At 44.1% G+C, this 22,314-nt stretch overlaps 1 protein-coding gene and 1 long non-coding RNA gene across 2 annotated transcripts in view; one reads left to right on the top strand and one right to left on the bottom strand.

Annotated features, from left to right (window-relative positions):
- The window catches only part of LOC307206632, a 218,908-nt gene that overhangs the window by 113,488 nt on the left and 83,106 nt on the right, over positions 1-22,314 (top strand). The window lies entirely within an intron of this gene.
- KANK1 (KN motif and ankyrin repeat domains 1) overlaps positions 1-22,314 on the bottom strand; it is a 124,037-nt gene that overhangs the window by 34,216 nt on the left and 67,507 nt on the right. Inside the window, exon 2 of the mRNA XM_079959160.1 lies at positions 20,309-20,423. Coding sequence (XP_079815286.1) covers positions 20,309-20,345 — 37 coding nt within the window. The 5' untranslated portion in view covers positions 20,346-20,423. The remainder of the gene's footprint in view (positions 1-20,308; positions 20,424-22,314) is intronic.

Raw genomic sequence — 22,314 nt, 5'->3', positions numbered from 1 at the left:
CCTTCCCCAAACAAGAAAAATCTATTGCTTACATGTAGGCAAGGGAAGGTGTGAAATAGCCGGTACAGAACTTCCTCCGCTTGGCAAAACCAAACAGTCACAGGTAGATATTGGAGTGATCGTTCTGTGATATTATGGCAGCGGAAAAAGCTGTATTGTAACTTTTGAATAAACTGCAACTTTTGTTTTTAAAAAAGGTGCCCAATCAAATAAGGCATATGTAAAAATCAAGCTCATTTGGTTAGTATATCTGAGGTAATAACAATCATCACTCCTCTAACTTTTTTGCATATTCAAACAAAGCACGGCCCTTGAGTGTGCAAAAATCTCAAAGAAAATGTGTAGGTCTCTTTAGTTAGATGTTTGACATTGATGCATTCTTATCTGAAAGTGCTTCAGGAGTGCCAGTCGCAAAATAAATTTGTGTGTGTGTGTGTGTGTGTGTGTGTGTGTGTGTAATAACTATGTTCTGGGAGCCTTTTTGGCTGAAGAGAAGGGTACAAATCCTTTCAATAAATAAATAAAATGGGCCATGTGGCGTAATGCAAAGAGAGCCATTCCTAAGATAGCCTTATGCTTTCTGTAGGAAGTCCGCTATCTCCTGCTTGTCTTTTTTGTGGAGAACATACAGTACTGATTTTACACACACACACACACACACACACACACACACACACACACACACACACAAACACACACACACACTACTGCTATCTATTAGCAACAGAGAACATTCCTCAGTACCAGGAAAAATATGCAAAGGTAGACACTTCACATTGACTCTCATCAGTTGCTTACAAGGTTCCTTCACATTTTGCCCGACAACATTCTTTCTAGGAGGGCCACAGACTTGCTTTTAAAAAAGAAGAACGAAAGCTCAGAGCCTTGGGCACCTGCCCAGGGGAACACCAGCAAAATGCTCTGCAGCCTCCACAATGCCCCTGGGCACTGGGTTGGCAATCCCAGAGGCACTATTTCGGAGAGGATTAATGAAAAGAAACACACATTGTTCTCACAGTTCTGCATTGCTGAAGCCCTGAGACCTGGCTAGCCACTCTGACTCAGACAAATTTGCCTTCTCTGCTTGCAGAAGACAGAAATCTGTGCAGTACCAACTCCTCAAAGTTCTCAAAACTCTCGCTTTGGCTGGGCCATCAAGAATTGAAAACGGCTTGCTCCGAATGAGTGAACCAAGATTCATTGTATGCCTAGAGGAGAACCTTGACAGTGAGTAAATTCAACCAGTGTACAAGAGAAGCTCTGATGGAGACCTTAAAACCATCACCTTCCTCCCTCACGGAAACAAACCACAGGAATGGAGAGGCATGGCAAGGCAATATAACCCTTCCAGAAAACCAAACATTCCTGAGACGACAACAACTTCATCCTGGGAAACGTGGATGTGTCAAAGACTTCACTCAAGCACATTCTGTTGGGAGTTCTGTGCTGGATTTTTTAAAAAAGAGAAGTATTCCAAAGAGAGGGGGGAAAGAGTTTTGTATGAACAGGCAGTAAGTTTGCAATGTGCTCACAAATGATAAGGGGCACCAAGGTGTTCCAGACGTACAATCACATTTGGTTAATTGCATTCCTGTTGAGTGTTCAGAGACCTGGGCCGCTGCATTTGAGCACCTCCTTATGCCAATAACAAGGTCAGTAATTTTATAATTTCAGAAAATACTCCTCTCCCATCCCCTTTCCCCCTTAAGGTGAACAAACACTCCTCGCTCAGGTTTAGCTATATCGAAAATGCTTGGTAATTTACAACACAAGCTATTCATTATCGAAGACATTGCCTGAAAACAACTTACTTTTTTAAAAAAGAAAGAAAAAGAAAATATATCCAGATTGTTCCCTAGGTTAAGAAAGCTCAACCTGCTCTGTTAAACTTGATTTAAAGAACACACTATCTCCTAACACGCTATAATGCCACAGGCAAAGAAAATATAAACTCTTCAAGAATGCCTCAGAACAGAAGCATTGAGATGTTTCGCTTAGAAATACCCACCATCTCTCACATACCTTGCTATGTCCAAGCAGAAACGGCACATTAAAGTTGAGAATTAACTCTTTTTTTAAAAAAAGTACACGAACACACAAACATTCATTTAGAGGAAGTTGTGTTAAGCAAGTTGAAAACAGGCTAAAAACAGAGACACACTCAGCTGTTGCAGAGGTAAATTGGAAATAGGCACTCTCCTATGGCCATTAGTCTAACAGAGTTACTTTGTCCGAGAGAACAGTGCTATCTTTATGTTAAAAGTCGCAGTGAGAAAAGCAACCAGCCAGCATAGGTAGGAGCAGATAATTCTTTGGGGGGGGGGGCAATGAAACAACAGAAGTTACGAACTTACATTCCCTAAAATTTAAGTCATTCACCCCCCACCCCCAATCTGCCAGCGTTACTTACTTATTCCGTGAAGAGCAGAAAGTTGCCATGTGTTTTCCTTGCAGGAAGTTTGGCTTGAGGCAGACTTTCCTTAGCTTTGCAGGGAATATGTGCTTCTGACACATAAGCAGGCAAGGAGCCCAAGGCTCGCTGTGGAGAATTTATTTATACTCATTTGGAATTTCCTGACAAAATTCTCCCCTGCCTGCCAGGCTCAGCTAATGGAGCTCCATGGTGCAACCTCTCCCGGCTTGTGCAACATCATTCGCTGCACCATCAAACGTAGACGGCCGCTGCTCAGGAGGAGCTGGATTTCAGAAAAACAGCTCTATGGCTGGAGGTCGCATCATGTGAACCACGAAGAGTTGCACTCCTCTGATCATGTCGAACAAGCCAAATCAGACAAGAGGTGAAGAAAAGGCAGCAGGACTCCTCTCGCCCTCCTCATTCCTTCCCCTTTTGACCCCACCTCCCATCGCAGGCAAAGAAAGGTTCGCGGAAATAATACGGTCAGGATAATTGTCTCCCTTGTAACCGTACCACAGGCTGCTTTCAAATAATCCTGGTTTCCTTTGCCACATGCAGTCTGTTTTTGCTCCCTTTTGTCCAGCCCAGCTTGCAATTTGGAGGCTAAAAATAAAAGCTTTATTCTGCCTGGGAGGCAGGCAAAAATATTTTGCTGAAGGATGCGGCCAAAAATGAGACAAGTGCGCTTTCTAAAGGGGGGAGGGAAATTTGTCCGAAATAAAAAGACAGCCTTCCCAGAGCTACTCTGTCAAAAAGGCTTCCCTGCACATGCATTTTTTTTTGAGTTTTCAAACATTAAGTTATCAATCTAACCGTGTGCCCAGGCCCAGATATCCAACATTCACAGCACCGTAACAAATCAATCACTGGAAAATGTCAACCAAATCTCTTCCATCTTTCCGCCGATATTGCAGATTAGAAAAATATTAACTGATTCGTTTTGTTTTTAGTAGATAATTTCCAGCGTAGGTCAGCTGCTGAGAGAGTCCAAAGTGTAGGGGCTCCGAGAGATACCCTTATCTCGAGGAAAGTATCAGAATTTGGAAACACGTTTTAGTGACTTTGGTTTGAACTGTTTGCAAAGGAACATTGTGCTCTACACCAAACTCCCGCAGTCAGAAAGAGGGTTCAGGGGTGCAACATAGTTTCACAAGATCAAGCCCCCCCCCAACCGTTTCCAAATGATCTGCCAAGAGCTCTGCAGCAACAGTAGCACATTTCTGCACAAACTCCAAGGGTTTAAAGTGGAAATGACCAACGGCGTTGGCATGTTGGCATGACCAACAGCATTCATGTCTCTCCATCTGAATCAATGGTGTAGATGGCAAACACAATGGTGCTGGTAATAAGCCCCTCATGACACAATCTGTGACTAGAGGAGCAAGCTGGGTCCCTCAGGGCACAAGCCTGGTCCTTTAGTAGTAGTGGTAATAATAATAATAATAATAATAATAATAATAATAATAATATGTTTATACCCTGCCCATCTGGCTGGGTTTCCCCAGCCACTCTGCGCGGCTTACAACACAATATTAAAATAAAGTAATGCATCAAACATTAAAAGCTTCCCTAAACAGGGCTGCCTTCAGATGTCTTCTAAAAGTTAGATAGGGCGTTCCACAGGGCGGGCGCCACTACCGAGAAGGCCCTCTGCCTGGTTCCCTGTAACTTGGCTTCTCACAGCGAGTGAACCGCCAGAAGGCCCTCGGAGCCGGACCTCAGTGTCTGGGCTGAATGATGGGGGTGGAGACGCTCCTTCAGGTATACTGGGCTGAGGCCGTTTAGGGCTTTAAAGGTCAGCACCAACACTTTGAATTGTGCTCGGAAACATACTGGGTGCCAATGTAGGTCTTTCAGGACCGGTGTTATGTGGTCTTGGCGGCCGCCCCCAGTCACCAGTCTGGCTGCCGCATTCTGGATTAGTTGTAGTTTCTGGATCACCTTCAAAGTTAGCCCCACGTAGAACGCATGGCATAATTCCAAGTGGGAGATAACCAGAGCATGCACCACTCTGGCAAGACAGTCTGCGGGCAGGTAGGGTCTCAGCCTGCGTACCAGATGGAGCTGGTAGACAGCTGCCCTGGACACAGAATTGACCTGTGCCTCCATGGACAGCGCTGAGTCCAAAATGACTCCCAGGCTGCGCACCTGGTCCTTCAGGGGCACAGTTGCCCCATTCAGGACCAGGGAGTCCCCCACACCCACCTGCCCCCTGTCCCCCAGAAACAGTGCTTCTGTCTTGTCAGGATTCAACCTCAATCCTGAATCAATGGTGTAGCTGGCAAACCAGCTGACACTGGTAATAAGCCCCTCAGGCTACAATCTGTGACTAGAGGAGCAAGCTGGGGTCCCTCAGGGCACAAATCTGGTCCTTTAGGGAGTGAACAATCGCACCCAGAACCGCCATTTTCCTGGCCAACCCGTCTGCTGTGTTTCCTGTCCTAGTCACCTGTTTCTTATCTGATTTAAGCTTATTTCCCCTTAAATGCAGTCCATAATTCATTTAAAATAGTTCTTCAAAAATGTTCCTGCTCCACTTGGATCTGATGACAAGGAGAAAAAGTGCTGGCGTCACCAGTAAACTCCATGCTCTTAGACTGCAGCTCCCAGTCCTTTTTAAGGCAAGTATTTTCTCGTTTCAAATATTTATGAATCATACACAAGGCAGTAAAAATATTAGAAGAGGCCAGATAAAATTATTTTTCCAGAAATATTTGCTGAAATAAAAGATACTTCAAAATCCATACAATACCTAGGGAGACCAAACTCAACTTGAGGAGCTCCTTAGAACGAGTCTGTTGAAAACTGTTTCTCAGAAAAGGCCACAATGGTACAATACTCTAGCCTGAAGATGGTACTAAATGGTTGATGGTACTGAAAGTACCAAGAATCTTTTTCTCTGTATTGGCCAGCTGGCTGGGCAACCAAAGCAGTTCCTGTACTAAAACAAAAATATTTTAAAAATGTCCACCGCGTTGCTCTCAATCATCTGTTTAGTCTTCTGTATTTTATCTATGTTGTTTTAATTTGTGTAAGCCACTTTTGAGTCCTAATCTGGGGGGAAAGAGGAAAGTTGTGGCAGTTTTTGTTGATAGAATGAGAGTAACAACTATATTTTATATAAAGTTAGGGAGGAAATCAGGTCATTTCTTAGCCAGATGATTATTAAAGTCAATTCATACAGATCACGTCTTCTTATTTTCAGTCTTCTGGGGTGCTGGTTTAGCTCTCAGCCTTTAGGAGTGAGCGCTAGGCAGCCAGGTAACCACATCCTGATACCATTCAAAACAAAAGCAAGGGGAGCAAATAGTTCTTTAGGACAGAAAATCTAATATGCTTGCAATAAACAGAGCGGACCCTGTCAATTCTGCCAAAGGGAGGAGGTTTTCCAAAGCAGAAGACAAACACAGCAAAGAAAACACTCTCTTTGCCATCTTCCATAAAGTCTAATAAGGGACACATTTCTGGGAACATGCCCACTGGGAAACTGTTGAGAAAGAGATTCACGGCACACTTTTAGTGAGTTTTTTTCTTTTGGCCACCTGTGGCTCTTAGAATGGAACCCTAAAACTGCATATATGGCAAAGGGCTTTCAAGTGAAATAAATGGTACCTTGGTTCTCAAACGCTTTGGTTCCCAAATGCCAAAAACCCAAAAGTGTTCTGGTTTTTGAACGTTTTTCAGAAGCCGAACGTCTGGTGTGGCTGTCGGCTATTGTTTCTGGGGCGCCTGCACCAATCAGAAGCTGCGCCTTGGTTTTTGAACATTTCAGAAGTCAAACGAACTTCCGGAATGGATTAAGTTTGGTCCTTTTGTTTTTGCTATTTATTTTGCGTTTTTATTTTTGAGGCTTTTCCGGTTCATTTGTTTTTGTGACTGTGTGGAACCCAGTTCAGCTACTGACTGACTGATTGTGCGACTGTGGAAATGGATAAAAGACCCCCAGCCAAACAATGACTATCATCAGTGCAGGTAAGAATTAAAAAAAAAAAAAAATCACCTACAATACTGTCTTATTAATTTTATAGTATAGTACATTGATCATTAAGGGACGCAGGTGGCGCTGTGGGTTAAAGCCTCAGCGCCTAGGGCTTGCCGATCGAAAGGTCGGTGGTTCGAATCCCTGCGGCGGGGTGCGCTCCCGCTGCTCGGTCCCAGCGCCTGCCAACCTAGCAGTTCGAAAGCACCTCCGGGTGCAAGTAGATAAATAGGGACCGCTTACCAGCGGGAAGGTAAACGGCATTTCCGTGTGCGGCTCTGGCTCTGGCCAGAGCAGCGATGTCACGCTGGCCACGTGACCCGGAAGTGTCTCCGGACAGCGCTGGCCCCTGGCCTCTTAAGTGAGATGGGCGCACAACCCCAGAGTCTGTCAAGACTGGCCCGTACGGGCAGGGGTACCTTTACCTTTACCTTTTACATTGATCATTGCTTTCATTTTATGGATCAATGTTCTCGCTGGAGAGTAAAATTTATGTTAAATTGCTGTTTTAGGGGTTGCTTTTAAAAATCTGGAACGGATTAATCCATTCTGCATTACTTTCTATGAGAAAGCATGCCTTGGTTTTGGAACGCTTTGGTTTTGGAACGGACTTCGGGAACGGATTAAGTTTGAGAACCAAGGGACCACTGTACTTTCATTTCACAGGCACCTTCAAAATCCCTACCTCTCTCATCCTCCTCCACAAAGGTAAGCTCTGCAGTCACAAAATCTTCCACCTTGACACCCACAGGTGGAATGTCCACGCCAAACAAAACCACCGGAAGCCTCCAGGCCTGCCTCAGAGCCACCAGGTAGCAGCCGCTGAGTTGGGCAGAAGTAGTTACATAATAAGGCAGTACTAGCTTGTTACCTGTTTACTCCACCTTTCCTCTAAGGAGCTCAGGGCAGCATTTATGACCTGCCCTTCCCATTAATCCATACTACAACCCTGTGAAATTGTGGAGGCTGGAATATAGGGAATAGGCTGTGTACACATGTTACACCCAAAGCGTGTTCTCCCAAATCTTGGCCACCGTAGTAGCTCAAGGGGTTGCTGGGAACTGTAACTCTGTGAGGGGTAAACTACAGTTCCCAGAATCCTCTGAGGGGTAGGGGGCATTGGCTTTTAAGGTAGAGGGTGCCTGCAGCCTACATATAATACTCTAGGCGCTGCACTTCGCTGTGCTTTTTAAATAATTATTGGGTTTTTTTAGACCAATTATCTCACCGAAAAATGTTCAGTGTTTTCTTTTCCCACGGAAAATTTTCCATTCCATAAGTGCATTATTAACAATTGCCAATTGCAAGTGCAGTATTAGGCAAGGCTGGCGGTTTCAAAGCTTTAATTAATGTTTTTCAGGGGATTATCTGCAGCAGATACACGAGAGAAGCATATTTCAGGTCAAACATCTATGGTGTACTGAGGCAAAAACCATTAACGGTGGGCAGTTTTTCTAGCCTGGTTTAGTAGATACAAGTAAAATAAATGTGTTAAATGATATCGCTCTCATCAGGAAATGTTCCAATGCAAATCATGTTATGCAAAGGAACCCAGTTCAAAGTTCTTCTGAAAATCTGAGGCCCTAAAGGAGTTTCACAACAAAGTGCCATCTTTAGGTCCAGTCGTGACCGACTCTGGGGTTGCGGCACTCATCTCGCTTTATTGGCCGAGGGAGCCGGCATACAATTCCCAGGTCATGTGCCCAGCATGACTAAGCCGCTTCTGGCGAACCAGAGCAGCGCACGGAAACGCCATTTGCCTTCCCGCTGGAGCGGTACCTATTTATCTATTTGCACTTTGATGTGCTTTCGAACTGCTAGGTTGGCAGGAGCAGGGACCGAGCAACGGGAGCTCACCCCGTCGCAGGGATTCAAACCACCGACCTTCTGATAGGCAAGTCCTAGGCTCTGTGGTTTAACCCACAGCGCCACCTGCGTCCAAACCGATGCATACCTTAACACACAAAAAAGTACAGTGGAACCTGGGTTGTCGAATGCTTCAGAAGTCGAACGTTTCGGCTTTTGAACGTCGAAAACCTGTAAGTAAATGCTTCCATTTTCAAATGCACCTTGGAAGTCAAAACGGCTTCTCCATTTTTTCAATGGATTTTGCCGGCTGGCAATTGCGCCTCGGTTGTCGAATGTTTCGGAAGTCGGTCTTCTGAAATGAATTATGTTTGACAACCGAGGTTCCACTGTATTGATAACTAGGCTGTGACAAAAAACGTGAGAATAGAGAGGTGCTAGCATGATCCAGTGTGCAGTTCACACATCACAGAACCATGATCTCACACAAAAGCTGTATATTTAAAAGCACAGGTGAGCAGGTTATTCCTGAATCCACTCCCTGTAAGAATAGGTGCCAACAAGCAATAGGTGCCAAGAAGCAAATGCACTTAATATGCAAAATGTACATGAGAAGATTTCATAAATGGGCAATTGATTTCCACACTTAATCTTCCTCTCCCACACAACATCTACTGATCATCAATTTCTCCTGATGATCTAGAGACCTAGAAAAGGAGAGACCAAGAACTCAAGGGCTACCCATTGAAGGGAGCAGAGAAACAAGACAGGTTGCTTATAGAAGAGTGTGAGGCAAGGAGAACACGGCTACCTATCTGTAACATGGAACTTTGTACGATATAGAGGTCAAGGCAGCTGGAAGAGAAATGCAAAATTTCCTGAAATTCTGATGTCATGGGGAAAATAGGCTTTTTTGGGGGAGTGGAGTTTCAGGAAAAACCCATAAATTGGGGGGAGGGGAATAAAAAAAACCCATAAATTGGGGGGAGGGGAATGAAAGCATGCAATGCTTGTTTAGCTCCCTCTACAGCTCAAAAGTCACTGTTACTCGGGTAACATAGAATGGGTGTATAATCTGGTTTGCCATTAAAATAACCATGTTTGGTATATTAAAAAAATACAATTTATTCAGTAAATAATTACAATTTCAGTTTCCTTTTATTTGTTATTTTCAATGTTACAAATGGAGCTATAAGACGCTGAACTGTTTTGCCGGTTGATGAGGAGTAGGCAAACAATTATAAAAACGGGAGAAACCATGACCTTTGGAGCAAAAAATGAAAATTACTAAGGATCTGAAATTATGGATTGTGGAAAACTAAGTCCTACTTAGACCAGACCTATTGAAATTAATGAACTCAAGTTAGTCATGTCTATTAACTTCAGCCGGTCTGATTAGGACTTTTGTTGACTCCCACCCAGTGCCTCCCTCAGTCAAGCAAACGTAAAGCATTCATTTCCATAAAAAGAGCTGTGAAAAGGAGAGGGCAGAGAGCCAAAACTCAATTAATATTTCAGAAAGTAAGACTGGTTAAATGTCATGTGCTATCTGTTTCTGCTTCTTCTACATTTTCATATTTATCATCGTATTTATCACGACTTTCTAAAAACTGAAGGTTTGCCTGAATTGAAACAAGCTTCTCTACCTTTTCAGATTTCTTAGTCCAACATTTTTCAGTTTTTTGGGAGGGGAAAATTTGGATTCCCCCCCCCCCCCGCTATCACATCTCTAAGACCTGGGGGGGGGGGTAGGGTGGTATCCAAATTTAATAAATAATTACGATGGTGATGGTGATCTCTAAGTAGGAGAAGCTTGCTTTGAATATAGTGCATATTCACAGAGCTGAGATCATCAATGAGGAACCTCTAGACAATCTGTGGGGCAATGAGTTCATGCTTATTGCAGCAAAAGGCACAGAGACCAGGCTTTGTTCTGCTCCTCCAATGGACAGCCTCAGACGCCGCAATTAATTTTGCAACGTATGTCATATGCTGGGAGGGACAAGAGAGAATGTGCCCCGTTACAGCATTCCCTGAAATGCACCTAGTCACCGTTTCCATCCTGCTTTATCTGCAAAACGTCGATATTGGGTCAATCTCATCCTCAGGTTAATTTTTAAATGACCTCCTAAAATGGGAACAAATGATGCAATGCAGAGAAACGGAAAGGAAAGAAGGAAGGACACAGGTTCTATATCCTAGGTAAAGGTCAAGGGACCCCTGACCATTAGGTCCAGTCGCAGACGACTCTGGGGTTGCGGTGCTCATCTCGCTTTATTGGCCGAGGGAACCGGCGTACAGCTTCTGGGTCATGTGGCCAGCATGACTAAGCCACTTCTGGCGAACCAGAGCAGCGCACGGAAATGCCGTTTACCTTCCCGCTGGAGTGGTACCTATTTATCTACTTGCACTTTGACGTGCTTTCGGGATTCGAACCGCCGACCTTCTGATCAGCAAGTCCCAGGCTCTGTGGTTTAACCCACAGAACCACCCACGTCCTAAGAAGTACTTCTAAGAAGTATTTGCACCTAAAACACTGCCAAATGAAAGCTTCAATTCTCAACGTTTGCACCCCACAAAGTCATGTGTGTGGATCCAAAGGTGACCTGTTGGTAGTCAAGATAACCCCACAATTAATTGCTAGTTGCTATAGCAATGAGCTCATATGTTTGCTTTGATGCAACTTAATTGGTTTGGTTTGAAGGTACCCTTATCTGTGGGTCTGAGATACTGGGCTCTGAGCCCAGAGAGGGGAGAACAGCTGTGATGTGTTGGGCACCGGCCACTTGTGCTCCCATCTAGTTAGGGCAATGGAACATAGTCTGCTCCACTGTACAAAAAAATCATAAATTTTGGGCTGGGTGCGGACAAACCACCTCCTTGCTGCGGTACCTGCTTGCTGCAGGCTTGCGCCTGTAAGAGCAAGGAGAGCCAACGGGCTGCTTTGGCTGTAAGTCTATACTGTTCTTTAATAAAGCATTAGAACCGACTATTCTCATGTCTTTCATCTCCTTGGCTGGCACTGCACAGATCTCAAACTCCTAGGACCTTTCCTCTGGCTCTGGGGCTGGGATGCAGCTCACAACATCACTGTACAGTGGACCCTCTGGATACAAATTTAATTCATTCCAGGGGTCCGTGCGCACCCTGAAAAATCCGTATGCAGAGGTGCCACTTCTGTGCATACGCGCAGCACAATAAAGCACTTCTGCGCATGCGGCAAAACCCGGAAAAATACTTCCAATTTTGCTGCTTTCGCAACCTGACATTTACATTACTCAAGAGTAACATAACCTGAGAGTCTGCTGTACAATGAAGAAGTTCCATCAGCAGTCAGGTGCCCACCCTTAGTTCCATTGCCATCCTGTACACATTTACTTGGGAGCAGTCTCAATGGACTCGGTCGGGGTATGACTCTTCTGCTTGTTCCAAAGAATTTCCACAGGATTTGGATAATTCACGGGCTGCATTCATATGTTCCATTCTGAACTATTGTTTTAGTGAGAGGTCAACAAGCCTGGCCTCTTCTCTCCCGAACGGCTGCAATAAGAAATCGGGAGCCTCCACTTCTGCTTAACCTCTAAACAAGTAGAGCAACACTGAATGCTCAGTGCTTGGAAACACCAGTGGAAGCTGCCTGGGAAAGTTTACAGTCGTCATTCCAGCCCACAGAAAACTCACTCAGTGCATGAGTCAATTCTTTTTACTAGAGAGCTGAGAGTACAAAGAAAGTAGGAAGATTCTACAGCGTTAAAATTTGGGGGATGGGTGCATTTTCCCAGGTGCTTTGAACAAGGGTATTTTGAAGTTTCATGGGCCAACATTCTTTTGCAGAACTATGCTGTAGAACAACATTCACTTGGCCATCATTTTCTTCATGTAATCCCTCACCACAAGAGGTGAAGCTATAGGGAACCAGGCAGAGGGCCTTTTCAGTAGTAGCACCCAACTTGTGGAACGCCCTCCTGTCAGATGTCAAAAAGACAAGTAACTATAGTATATAACTTTTAGAAGACATCTGAAGGCAGCCCCGTATAGGGAAGCTTTTTAACATGTAAAGTCTTATTGTGCTTCTATATGCAGTCGTACCTTGGTTTTCGAACAGCTTAGTTCTCCAATGTTCTGGCTCCTGAATGCCACAAACCCAGAAGTGACTGTTCTGGTTTGCAAACTATTTTTGGAAGCCCAATGTCCGATGGGGCATCCGATTGGCTGCAGCCAATCAGAAGCCGTGCTTTGGTTTCCGAACGTTTTGGAAGTCAAACGGACTTCCGGAACGCATTCCATTTGACTTCCAAGGTACGACTGTATGTTGGAAGCTGCCCAGAATAGATGGGGCAACCCAGTCAGTTGGGCGGGGTGCAAATAATAAAATCGTCATCATCATCATCACAATTCACCTCCCCAAATTTAAGATTAATACTACACCTTAATTAGGTAATCAGAATCTTGGTGGGAATTGATTGTGCTCTTTAAAAGACTGATAGCTTTCTAAACAAGCTGGACATTTCCAGCCTGTGTGGCTTAAAAAGATAAGATCCGCTGTATATTGATTAGGTTCACAGTGAGCTACAAAGCAAGACGCTTGCAACCTTTGGGCAAAGCGGAGTTAAAATGCAACCAAGACTGCAAAGTTTAATCTGAAGGCTGAAAACTAGTTGTATAACGTTGTGTCCACACACAAATGGGGCTCTCCCACAGGAGTACGAATATTGCCTTTGTGCTTATAGAGCACTCTCATTCCTTAGCTGGTAAAAAGAATCCACTGTGTACCTACAGTTTTCTGATGATGGTGAACAGCACTAAATATTATAGTATACAGTATCTTCAAACGATTTGACAGTCACTTCAGACCATCTTTCGAACAAGTTCTATATGGAGACAACAAACTAAAAACGCGGATCACTTTCTTCTTTGTTGCTGAGTTTTCATGAAAGAGGCCCCAAACTATTTTCAAAAGGTGCCTTCTCAGCTCCATTTGGCAGATGATGCTATCAAGTTAATTAATACACCTACATGCTTTTGAAATTCTTGCAAGCAGGAGGGTGTGTCCTCTATAGCTGCTTTTCAGCATCTTTCCCAGGTTCCCAGAGAATGAAGAGAAGCAAGAAAGAGGGAAAGATATGAGGAGGAAAGACAACCGGGGGGGCGGGGGAGTTATTAAAAGTGTGAAACTGTAAACATAACTATGGAAGAATGAAATGGGAAGACAGTGGCTTTTACATTCTTTAGCATTTTCTTCAGCTTGAAATGTCCCCCTCTGTGCCCTATGCAGACTTTTATATACCGTATTTTTCGCTCCATAAGACGCACTTTTTTCCTCCTAAAAAGTAAGGGGAAATGTGAGTGCGTCTTATGGAGCGGGTGGCGCTGCGCAGAGAGGTAGAGCTGCGCATCGCCCCTTCAGCAAAGCAGGAGGAAGAACGGAGCCCCTTCTGTTCCTCCTCCCGCTTCGCTGAAGGGGCGCTGAGCAGCTCTCCCTTTCTGCGCAGCGCCTGTCATGCAAAGGGACTCCTTCTGTTCCTTCTCCAGCTTCGCTGAAGGGGCGCTGCACAGTTCTCCCTCTCAGAGAGGGAGAACTGTGCAGCGCCCCTTCAGCGACGCGCTGCCCTGGCTTCTGCCTTAGCCTTGCGCAGCCTCTTTGGGCAGGGGGAGCCTTCATCCCGCTGCCCTGAAGAGGCTTGGCACGGTTATCCCAGAAGCCAGAACAGCCACACGGTATCCCAGAAGCCAGATCCCTCTTGCTGTTCTGGCTTCTGGGATTCAGAATATTTTTTTCTTGTTTTCCTCCTCCCAAAACTAGGTGCGCCTTATGGTCTGGTGCATCTTTTGGAGCGAAAAATATGGTAATGCTTCCAGGTTTAAGAACCCAAGTTACCTTTTTAAAAAAAACAACAACAAACAAACCAATTTGTATTTAGAAAGGTGATTTCTAAATGCCCCGTTCCAAGGCCTCTCCCCAATATGAACAGACCTTGCCCCAACTTGCCCATGTGTCTCCTCCTCCTCAGGGAACGGCTAGCTTTTCAAACAGGGAACAAACTGTTCAGTTTTCTTGGAAGGAAAAAACCGAACTGACCAGGAGACACAGTTAGAAGTGGCAGAAAATAATGCCTAGGCCCAGCACTTCTGTAGTCTCAAGTGTGCATGAGCTTCTCTATAAACCTGCACCTCATAAAACAAAACCATAATTTCTGCAAGCCACATATTGCTGCAAGGCAGTGTAAAAGCTCCACTCCTAAATTGCTCCTTCCCAGCCTGTCACAACCAACCATGGATGGTTTCTGCTAGGTCCCCATCGTCTTCTTCACCTCCCCTGTTTCCTTCAACTGCAGTATCATGACCTAGGGCACTGTTTCTTCTACCATGAACTCATGGAAGAGGTGCTCGCTCCTGCTTCCCATATATCCTCAAGGTTATTTCATGAAAAACCCTTCAGCCTAGTCCCTCAGAAAGATACCCTATGATGCAGAATGTGGTGGCAAAGATCTAGACTGTACCACTTGAGTCCAAAATCTGGTGCACCACAATTCAGCCCTGACACTGAGGTCGGGCTCCGAGGGTCTTCTGGCGGTTCCCTCAAAGTGTCGGTGTTTAAAGCCCTAAATGGCCTTGGTCTGGTATACCTGATTCAGCCTGGACACCGAGGTCCAGCGCCGAAGGCCTTCTGGCGGTTCCCTCACTGCAAGAAGTGAGGTTGCAGGGAACCAGGCAGAGGGCCTACTCGGTGGTGGCACCCACCCTGTGGAATGCCCTCCCAGCAGATGTCAAGGAAATAAAGAACTATACTTTTAGAAGACATCTGAAGGCAGCCCTGTATTGCGAACATTTATGTTTGACATTTTATTATTTTTAATATTTTGCTGGAAGCCACCCAGAGTGGTTGGGAAAATATAATATAACAACAACAACAACAATTTCGATGCCTTCCATCAGCTTTGGCTGGTGATGCATCTGCACCCCTATTGGGGCAGTGATAGCCTAAGTTCTGTCATCTATGCTCTGGTAAACTCTAGCTTAGATTACTGCAATGTGTTATACGTGGAGCTGTCTCTGGAGACAGTTCGAAAACTCCAGCCGGTGCAGAATTCAACAGCCAGGTTTGTCACTGGGGCAAGGTGGTTTGAGTCAATTACACCAATTCTGTCCTGGCTGAAGTGGCTGCTGGCTAGTTTCCGGGACCAATTCAAAGTGCTGGTTTTAACCTATAAAGCCTTTAACAGCCAAATGCCTGGTTATGGAGAAACCTTTTTACTTTCTTTAATGTGGTATACCACAAGATGGAGCCAGTCCAAGTGGTAACTAAAGACCTTTGCAGCATCAAAATTGATTTGAAGAGAGGTGTACACGAGTTTTCAGGAGCAATCCGAATAAGCAAAAGAAACTGGCCACAAGATACTAAAACGTTTATATTTAGATTTAACTCCACTTTAGAACACATCCAAAATTCAATTAGGATCATATCACGCACAGCAAGAAGTGATATCAGGTATTCCAAGCACAAGTAAACAGGTCCCCTCCTCCCCACCCCAAATAAGTCCACTTTGGAGATTCCTGCCCCTTTATTTAAGGCATCCATGAATAGATGGTCCATTTTGACCATCTGAATAGATGGTCCATTGCAGACCACATTACATGTGACACTGTCAGGATTAATTGAAATAAATCAAAATAAATCAAAATTGCATCACGCATTAAGATCTTTAAACAGACTGCTGCTGCACCATCTACTCTAATTCAACTTACAAAATTTTAAGGAAACTTTTAAGTGTATGCATGAGACGTGTCTGAAATCATTACAAATCTTATAAAACTGACTTATTAACAGCATGTTCTTGTTTAGCTTACCTGCCTAATAAAGCGACTGCCGTTAATCCTGCCTCAAAGCAACAGCGACACAAACACATAACACGTCCCTATGTTCTGACAACACAACGTGCAAAGCACACGGAACACAAGTTCCAGAATAAAAATTCAAAACCTGCCTGCATATTCCAGTCAGTATAGTCTTGCTGGCTAAAACAGAAGATCACACATAATGAAAAAGTCTACTCCCCAAACGTGTAATCGACAACTCATTGCTCACCACCATATGAAATTAGTTCCCAAACATCTGCAACCCCTCTGGAACCTACCGTTCGAAGGGCTACAACCATCTCCATGAGCAGACACTCTTGACAACGGAATCGGTAAGCCAACGTTCTGGTCTTCGTCCCGATAGATTCAGAGCATGGAGAGGAAAAACCCTCCGCCTGTTTAGCTTGACTTTCTGCTCTTTGAATACAGGGCAATTAAGAAACCTGTTCCAATGCTCTCAACGCCCAGTTGTGGATTACGAGACCAGACTCCCTCACCCGGCACAGCAGAGAACCAATACCAGACGTGCCGGGGAGTCCAACGCTATTATGAAACGCTCATGAACTGAACAAACACACACACAAAAAACCAAGAATGACACGTTGGAACGGGGAGCTCAAGGGTGTATAATGCAAAGCAAGTCTCGACAGTGTCAGAAGAGCAGAACCCTAGTTAGCCTTTGGTTTGGGTGCTGTGCTTTTTTAAAAAGAAGTCACTCTTAATGAGATACGGGGGGGGGGGCAATTTTATTTCTTTTATGCATTTGTTGTAAGAAATATCAGTGTATGTAACGTGGCTGCACATGCAGCAATATTGTTTACCACTTAAAACAGTGGAACAGCCTTACTGGTGTGTGAATTATTCAAAGCAGAGAGATCCGGTTTCATATGTCCCTGACCAATAAAGAAACACATTGCAGACAACACTCCGGCTGCACTGCAAATCCATCCCCACAAATTCCATGCATAATCATTATCTCCCAAAGGGAAAAATTCCTTCTGTATTACGTAAAAAAATAGTTTCTCAGAATGCCAAAATTGAAAGCAACTTCTGCCAAGCTAATAGCCCTAAAGGGCTTCCAGTTCCTTTTCAAACACCTCCTCTGACACAACCTGGTGCCCTGTACTGAAGTTCTACGGCTGACATGATTGGTTAACTGAAAGGAGACCGTAGGGTTAAAATAAATTTGGCCTTCTCCATTTGGTTTTATAGGTTTTAACCTTATACCTCCCAAACATTGACACAGCTAGATGAGCTTGTTATATATATTTGGGGTGTGTGTATGGAAATCTATACTTAAAGGTAAAGTTAAAGCTAAAGGGACCCCTGACCATTAGGTCCAGTTGCCGATGACTCTGGGGTTGCGGCGCTCATCTCGCTTTATTCACCGAGGGAGCCAGCGTACAGCTTTTGGGTCATGTGGCCAGCATGACTAAGCCGCTTCTGCCGAACCAGAGCAGCGTACAGAAACGCCATTTCCCTTTCCGCTGGAGCGGTAGCTATTTATCTACTTGCACTTTGATGTGCTTTCGAACTGCTAGGTTGGCAGGAGCTGGAACTGAACAACGTGAGCTCACCCCGTCACACGGATTCGAACCGCCGACCTTCTGATCGGCAAGTCCTAGGCTCAGTGGTTTAGACCACAGCACCACCCGCGTCCCATACTTAAAGAGTTCAAATATCAGTTGAAGCCTATCTTCCATGTTCAAAATAGCCAGGAAAGACACCGTAAGTGGAATTCAATATCAGATTATTACAAATTCTCTGCCTGGGCAAGCATACTACGCTTGGCAGAAGACTGATCCTCCCATTCTGCTGTGTGTTCTGAGGATTCTCCCAACTGCACCCCCCCAAAAAAAAGTCAATTATTTGGGGAGGGAGGCTGCAGAGGGAGAAAAGGCGAGGAAGCCCCATTGCAGAAGCCCTTCCACTGAACTTCAACTTGCCATGATTTGTTAGTAGATTCTCACCCAAAATGCATTGCAGTTCGGTATCTTTCCTGAGTGGCTGAGATACCACAACTAAAATTGGTATGTTTGTTTACTAATTATTAATTTAAAGTTACATCCTACACATTCATTTTTAGAGAAAAGAGGGGGGAAAGTTCAAACTACATTATAGTAGGATATTTGCTGAAGGGCTTCTTGAACATCGTGATTGCCTAATCCTACCCTAGTAAGTTTTCCTGCAGCAACTGGGAGCCAGTGTGGTGTGGTGGTTAAGAGTGGTAGACTCGTAATCTGGTGAACCAGGTTCGCATCCCCGCTCCTCCACAAGCAGCTGCTGAGTGACCTTGGGCTAGTCACACTTCTCTGAAGTCTCTCAGCCTCACTCACCTCACAGAGTGTTTGTTGTGGGGGAGGAAGGGAAAGGAGGTTGTTAGCCGCTTTGAGACTCCTTCGGGTAGTGATAAAACGGGATATCAAATCCAAATCCAAACTGAAGGAAGGAGGGTCTAGAATCATATTTTCTGGTTGGACACATAATATAATAAAATCAGGTAATTCAGCTAGTGGTGCTTAATTTTCTCTCAGATTTGGTGCACCCAGACAGAAGAATAAAAGCACAGATGCATGGCTTCAGAGTCGTCAATGAGGTGCACAAGGAAGCTGCTGCATAAACCAGTTCTGCAACAGGAGGGGCACACGAACTATTGGTGTGTACACACTGCGTGACAGTTTTGTGTTCAGTGCTGGATGCGGACGCCTTGATGGGGTGCTGTATAGACATCATCCCCATGTCACACACCATTTGTCAATCTAAAGCTCATTCTGCTGGAACGGTTATGATCCATTTTGTGCCAAGAATGCACTTCTCAAGCACAGGGGCGTTTTCAAGGGCCACCTTCTGCTGGGACAGGACTGCGCCACGCCCCAGCACCAGGTCCAACTTGTCTTTGAATGAAGCAAAATAGGAAGCAGTACGGTAGTATCTTAGCTGCCTCTATAGCCAGTGGTACCTTGGTTTACGAACTAAATCCCTTTCCAGAAGTCCGTTCTTAAACCAAAGCGTTCTTAAACCAAGGCATGCTTTCCCATAGCAGCGGGGGACTCAATTTACAAATGGAACACACTCAACAGGAAGCGGAACATGTTCTTATTCCAAGGCAAAGTTCACAAGCCAAAACACCTACTTCCAGGTTTGCAGCGTTCTTGATCCAAGTTGTTCATACACTAAGCTGTTCTTAAACCAAGGTACCACTGAGATATATATATTCGCTGCATAGAGGCATATTAACAGATCATCTCCCAGCGCCTCTCTTCCAAAAGACTGTGAATATGAGAATGTTTATCTGTGGAAAGCCTAATGGAGGGAAGGGGAACAAAGGACACAGTTGCACACTAGTTTGAAAACATGTTGACCTGTGTGTATAGACAATGCAGTTTTCATGCAAAGGTGTTGTGCAACTGCAAACTGCTATGCACAAACGAAAAAATGACCCATGGGCATTTGAAAGGCAATGTTTGTTTGGACCCTGGGTGGGAACCCAGAGGCTGAGGGGAAGGGTATGAACTTCTAACTTTGTATCAAAGTAACATTTTTATGTGCAACTATGTGTTTTTCTAATATTTTTGTTGTTTACGTTGTCCGTTGATGCTTCAGTTTTCTTAGAGATATTTTTAAGATAGTAAGCAGGATAGAAATGCTGTAAACAACAACAACAACACATTTGTACATAGCCTGTACAGACTCCTCCTTCTAACCCAGTAAATGCATTCAGGCCCTAGAGGTTGCACTTCTGCAAAAGGATAATGTCACAAGTGGGAGGGAATCATGACGATGAAAAGATTCCAAGTCTGATAGAGCTTTGCAGGACTTCCTTTGACAGAAATGTTCTGTTCCTGGCAAGGAAAAAACAAAACCAGGAATGCTCTGTTTAACTCTGGTTATGCAAGTCTTCATAATGGTGCCATAAGTCTCCCTACTTGCAGTTCTCTTAACGATTCCAGGTCATCTGTTGCTTCTTGTTAAAAACAGAAGCCAGTTTGCTGCTATCAGTTATGCAACTTATACACCGGATAACTTGGATGCAGACATCATGCATGAGCCATTCAGACATGACAAACCTGACATGGAAATAACCACATGGTAGGGAGATATTTCATGATACTATTTCAATACTTGGGGGGATAAACATATACACAGCATTTTAAGAACATGACATTTAAAAAATAAAAATGCCCTGAACAATAGGCTTCGTATAGCTTTGCTATACTAGGGAGGTTACGTCTCATAAGGCAAAAAGTTACCTGTGGAGCTGCCATTAATATTTGTTGGCTGGGCCATGCTTGCTGAGTGACAAATCCAGAAACTGATTGTTAGGAGTCATGCAAATCAAGCGTCAAATCCAATCAGGCATGCAACCTGCAAGAGAGAAAAAAGGTCATCAAAATATTGCAATTCCAAAACTAGTTGACTTTCATTATAAAGATCACCAGGTATAGGCCCATGTCCCCAGGTTTAAGCATAGAAAATGGGATAGGCTGATGCATTTTAAAAATAATAATACAGAAGAGTGTGAGTTTCAAAAGTCAAGTGACTTAAAGCGTTACTGTCAGGCACACCATTAACAGAAAGACATAGCTGTCAATTTACAGATTTGAAAATAAGGGACCAGCAGCCAAAATAAGGGATCAACAATTACTTTGATAAAATACATATTTTGCTGCGTGCAAATGGCTTTAGATACCTATTAGGTCCATAAATTACCATATAGCATATATTCAACAACAAAAAAACCAGCAACAATTTGTTGTTGACAAAGGACAGCTGGACATAGAAAGGGCCCCATTACCTTCAGTAGTTTATTTAAGGGACATCATCAATAAGGGACAGCAGCGGGACATGGCCCTGGGATAAGGGACTGTCCTGCCAAATAAAGGACGCTTGACAGCTATGCAGAAAGATGAAAATATCTGAGCAAACTGAACACAGATGTTGGTAAACACCACAGACCACAAATCCTCTACAGCAAATATGAAGTAACACAAGCATGGCTTTGGCTTTGATTAGAGGGGAAATCAATAAGGCAGTGATTGTAACAACGAAGCCCTGAAATACAAAGAGTCTACATGAACATAAAGGAGGAAAGAACTTCAATTTGGACTAACAAATGTCACTTTTATTTGCCTCTAGGTTGCTTGAAAGGCATTAGAGTCCAGACCGGAATTTGACTGAAATGTGTTAGTTGAAATATAAAAGCAAAGGGGAGCTAAATTATAGACTGGAAAATTACAGACAGGCCCCAAGGACCTAGACAGCAGCATGAGAAATGTACTTTGCCAATACTGTTTGTGAGAGAGCATGATGTTATGCCACAATAGTTCCAAAGTGCGAAAAATGGATTGGAAAATTCAAATCAGCTTCTGGGCACAACTGTATTCATGTCACAGGACCAATACAACTGAACTGCACACTAGCACTATGTTCGCAGTGCAGATTCAGAAGCAGCGAGCTGCATGGCGCTATCATTCTCACATCAATGATTAAACCGTGTGGGGCTTGTTTTATCATTCAGCATCATTTATCTAGCCAGCAATAGATGGCTGTAATTTAAACCAATCAAGGGGAATTTAAACCAAGAAGGAAAACTGATCTGCAAAAAATATAACTTTGCAATTTGCAGGCAGTGTTCAGCCTTGTGTATGTATATACAGTGGTACCTCAGGTTAAGTACTTAATTCGTTCCGGAGGTCTGTACTTAACCTGAAACTGTTCTTAACCTGAAGCACCACTTTAGCTAATGGGGCCTCCTGCTGCCGCCGCGCTGCCGGAGCACGATTTCTGAACTCATCCTGAAGCAAAGTGCTTAACCTGAAGCACTATTTCTGGGTTAGCAGACTCTGTAACCTGAAGCGTAACCGGAAGCGTATGTAACCTGAGGTACCACTGTACTGAATATCACACACACACACACACACACAATATATATATTTGTGTATATTGAAGTTTAGAAGGTGTCACACAGAGCATGCATATTAGAAGAAAGTTTGTTTCTCAGAAAATTAGGCTTTCTGCCCTTACCAATTCTGTGTTCCTACATGCTTGTTTCATACCTGCCTGAGATTACTGTGCTCTGAATACTTCAGGGCAAATGCAAAAACAAGTAACGACTGGTTAGAAGTACTATTTGCTAATAGAAGTTTAGATGCTCCTCTCAAGGCGGGAGAAAGCATTCTTTATTCCGTATTCAAACACTGAATAGTCAATGTGCCAAGTGTCTCGGTACAGACATGGCTTGACAGGACTGTCAAAA

The sequence above is a fragment of the Podarcis cretensis genome (genome assembly GCF_951804945.1).
Source record: "Podarcis cretensis genome assembly, chromosome: 17".
In the NCBI taxonomy this organism is placed as follows: domain Eukaryota; kingdom Metazoa; phylum Chordata; class Lepidosauria; order Squamata; family Lacertidae; genus Podarcis; species Podarcis cretensis.
This window is presented reverse-complemented; position numbering and strand designations above follow the sequence as displayed.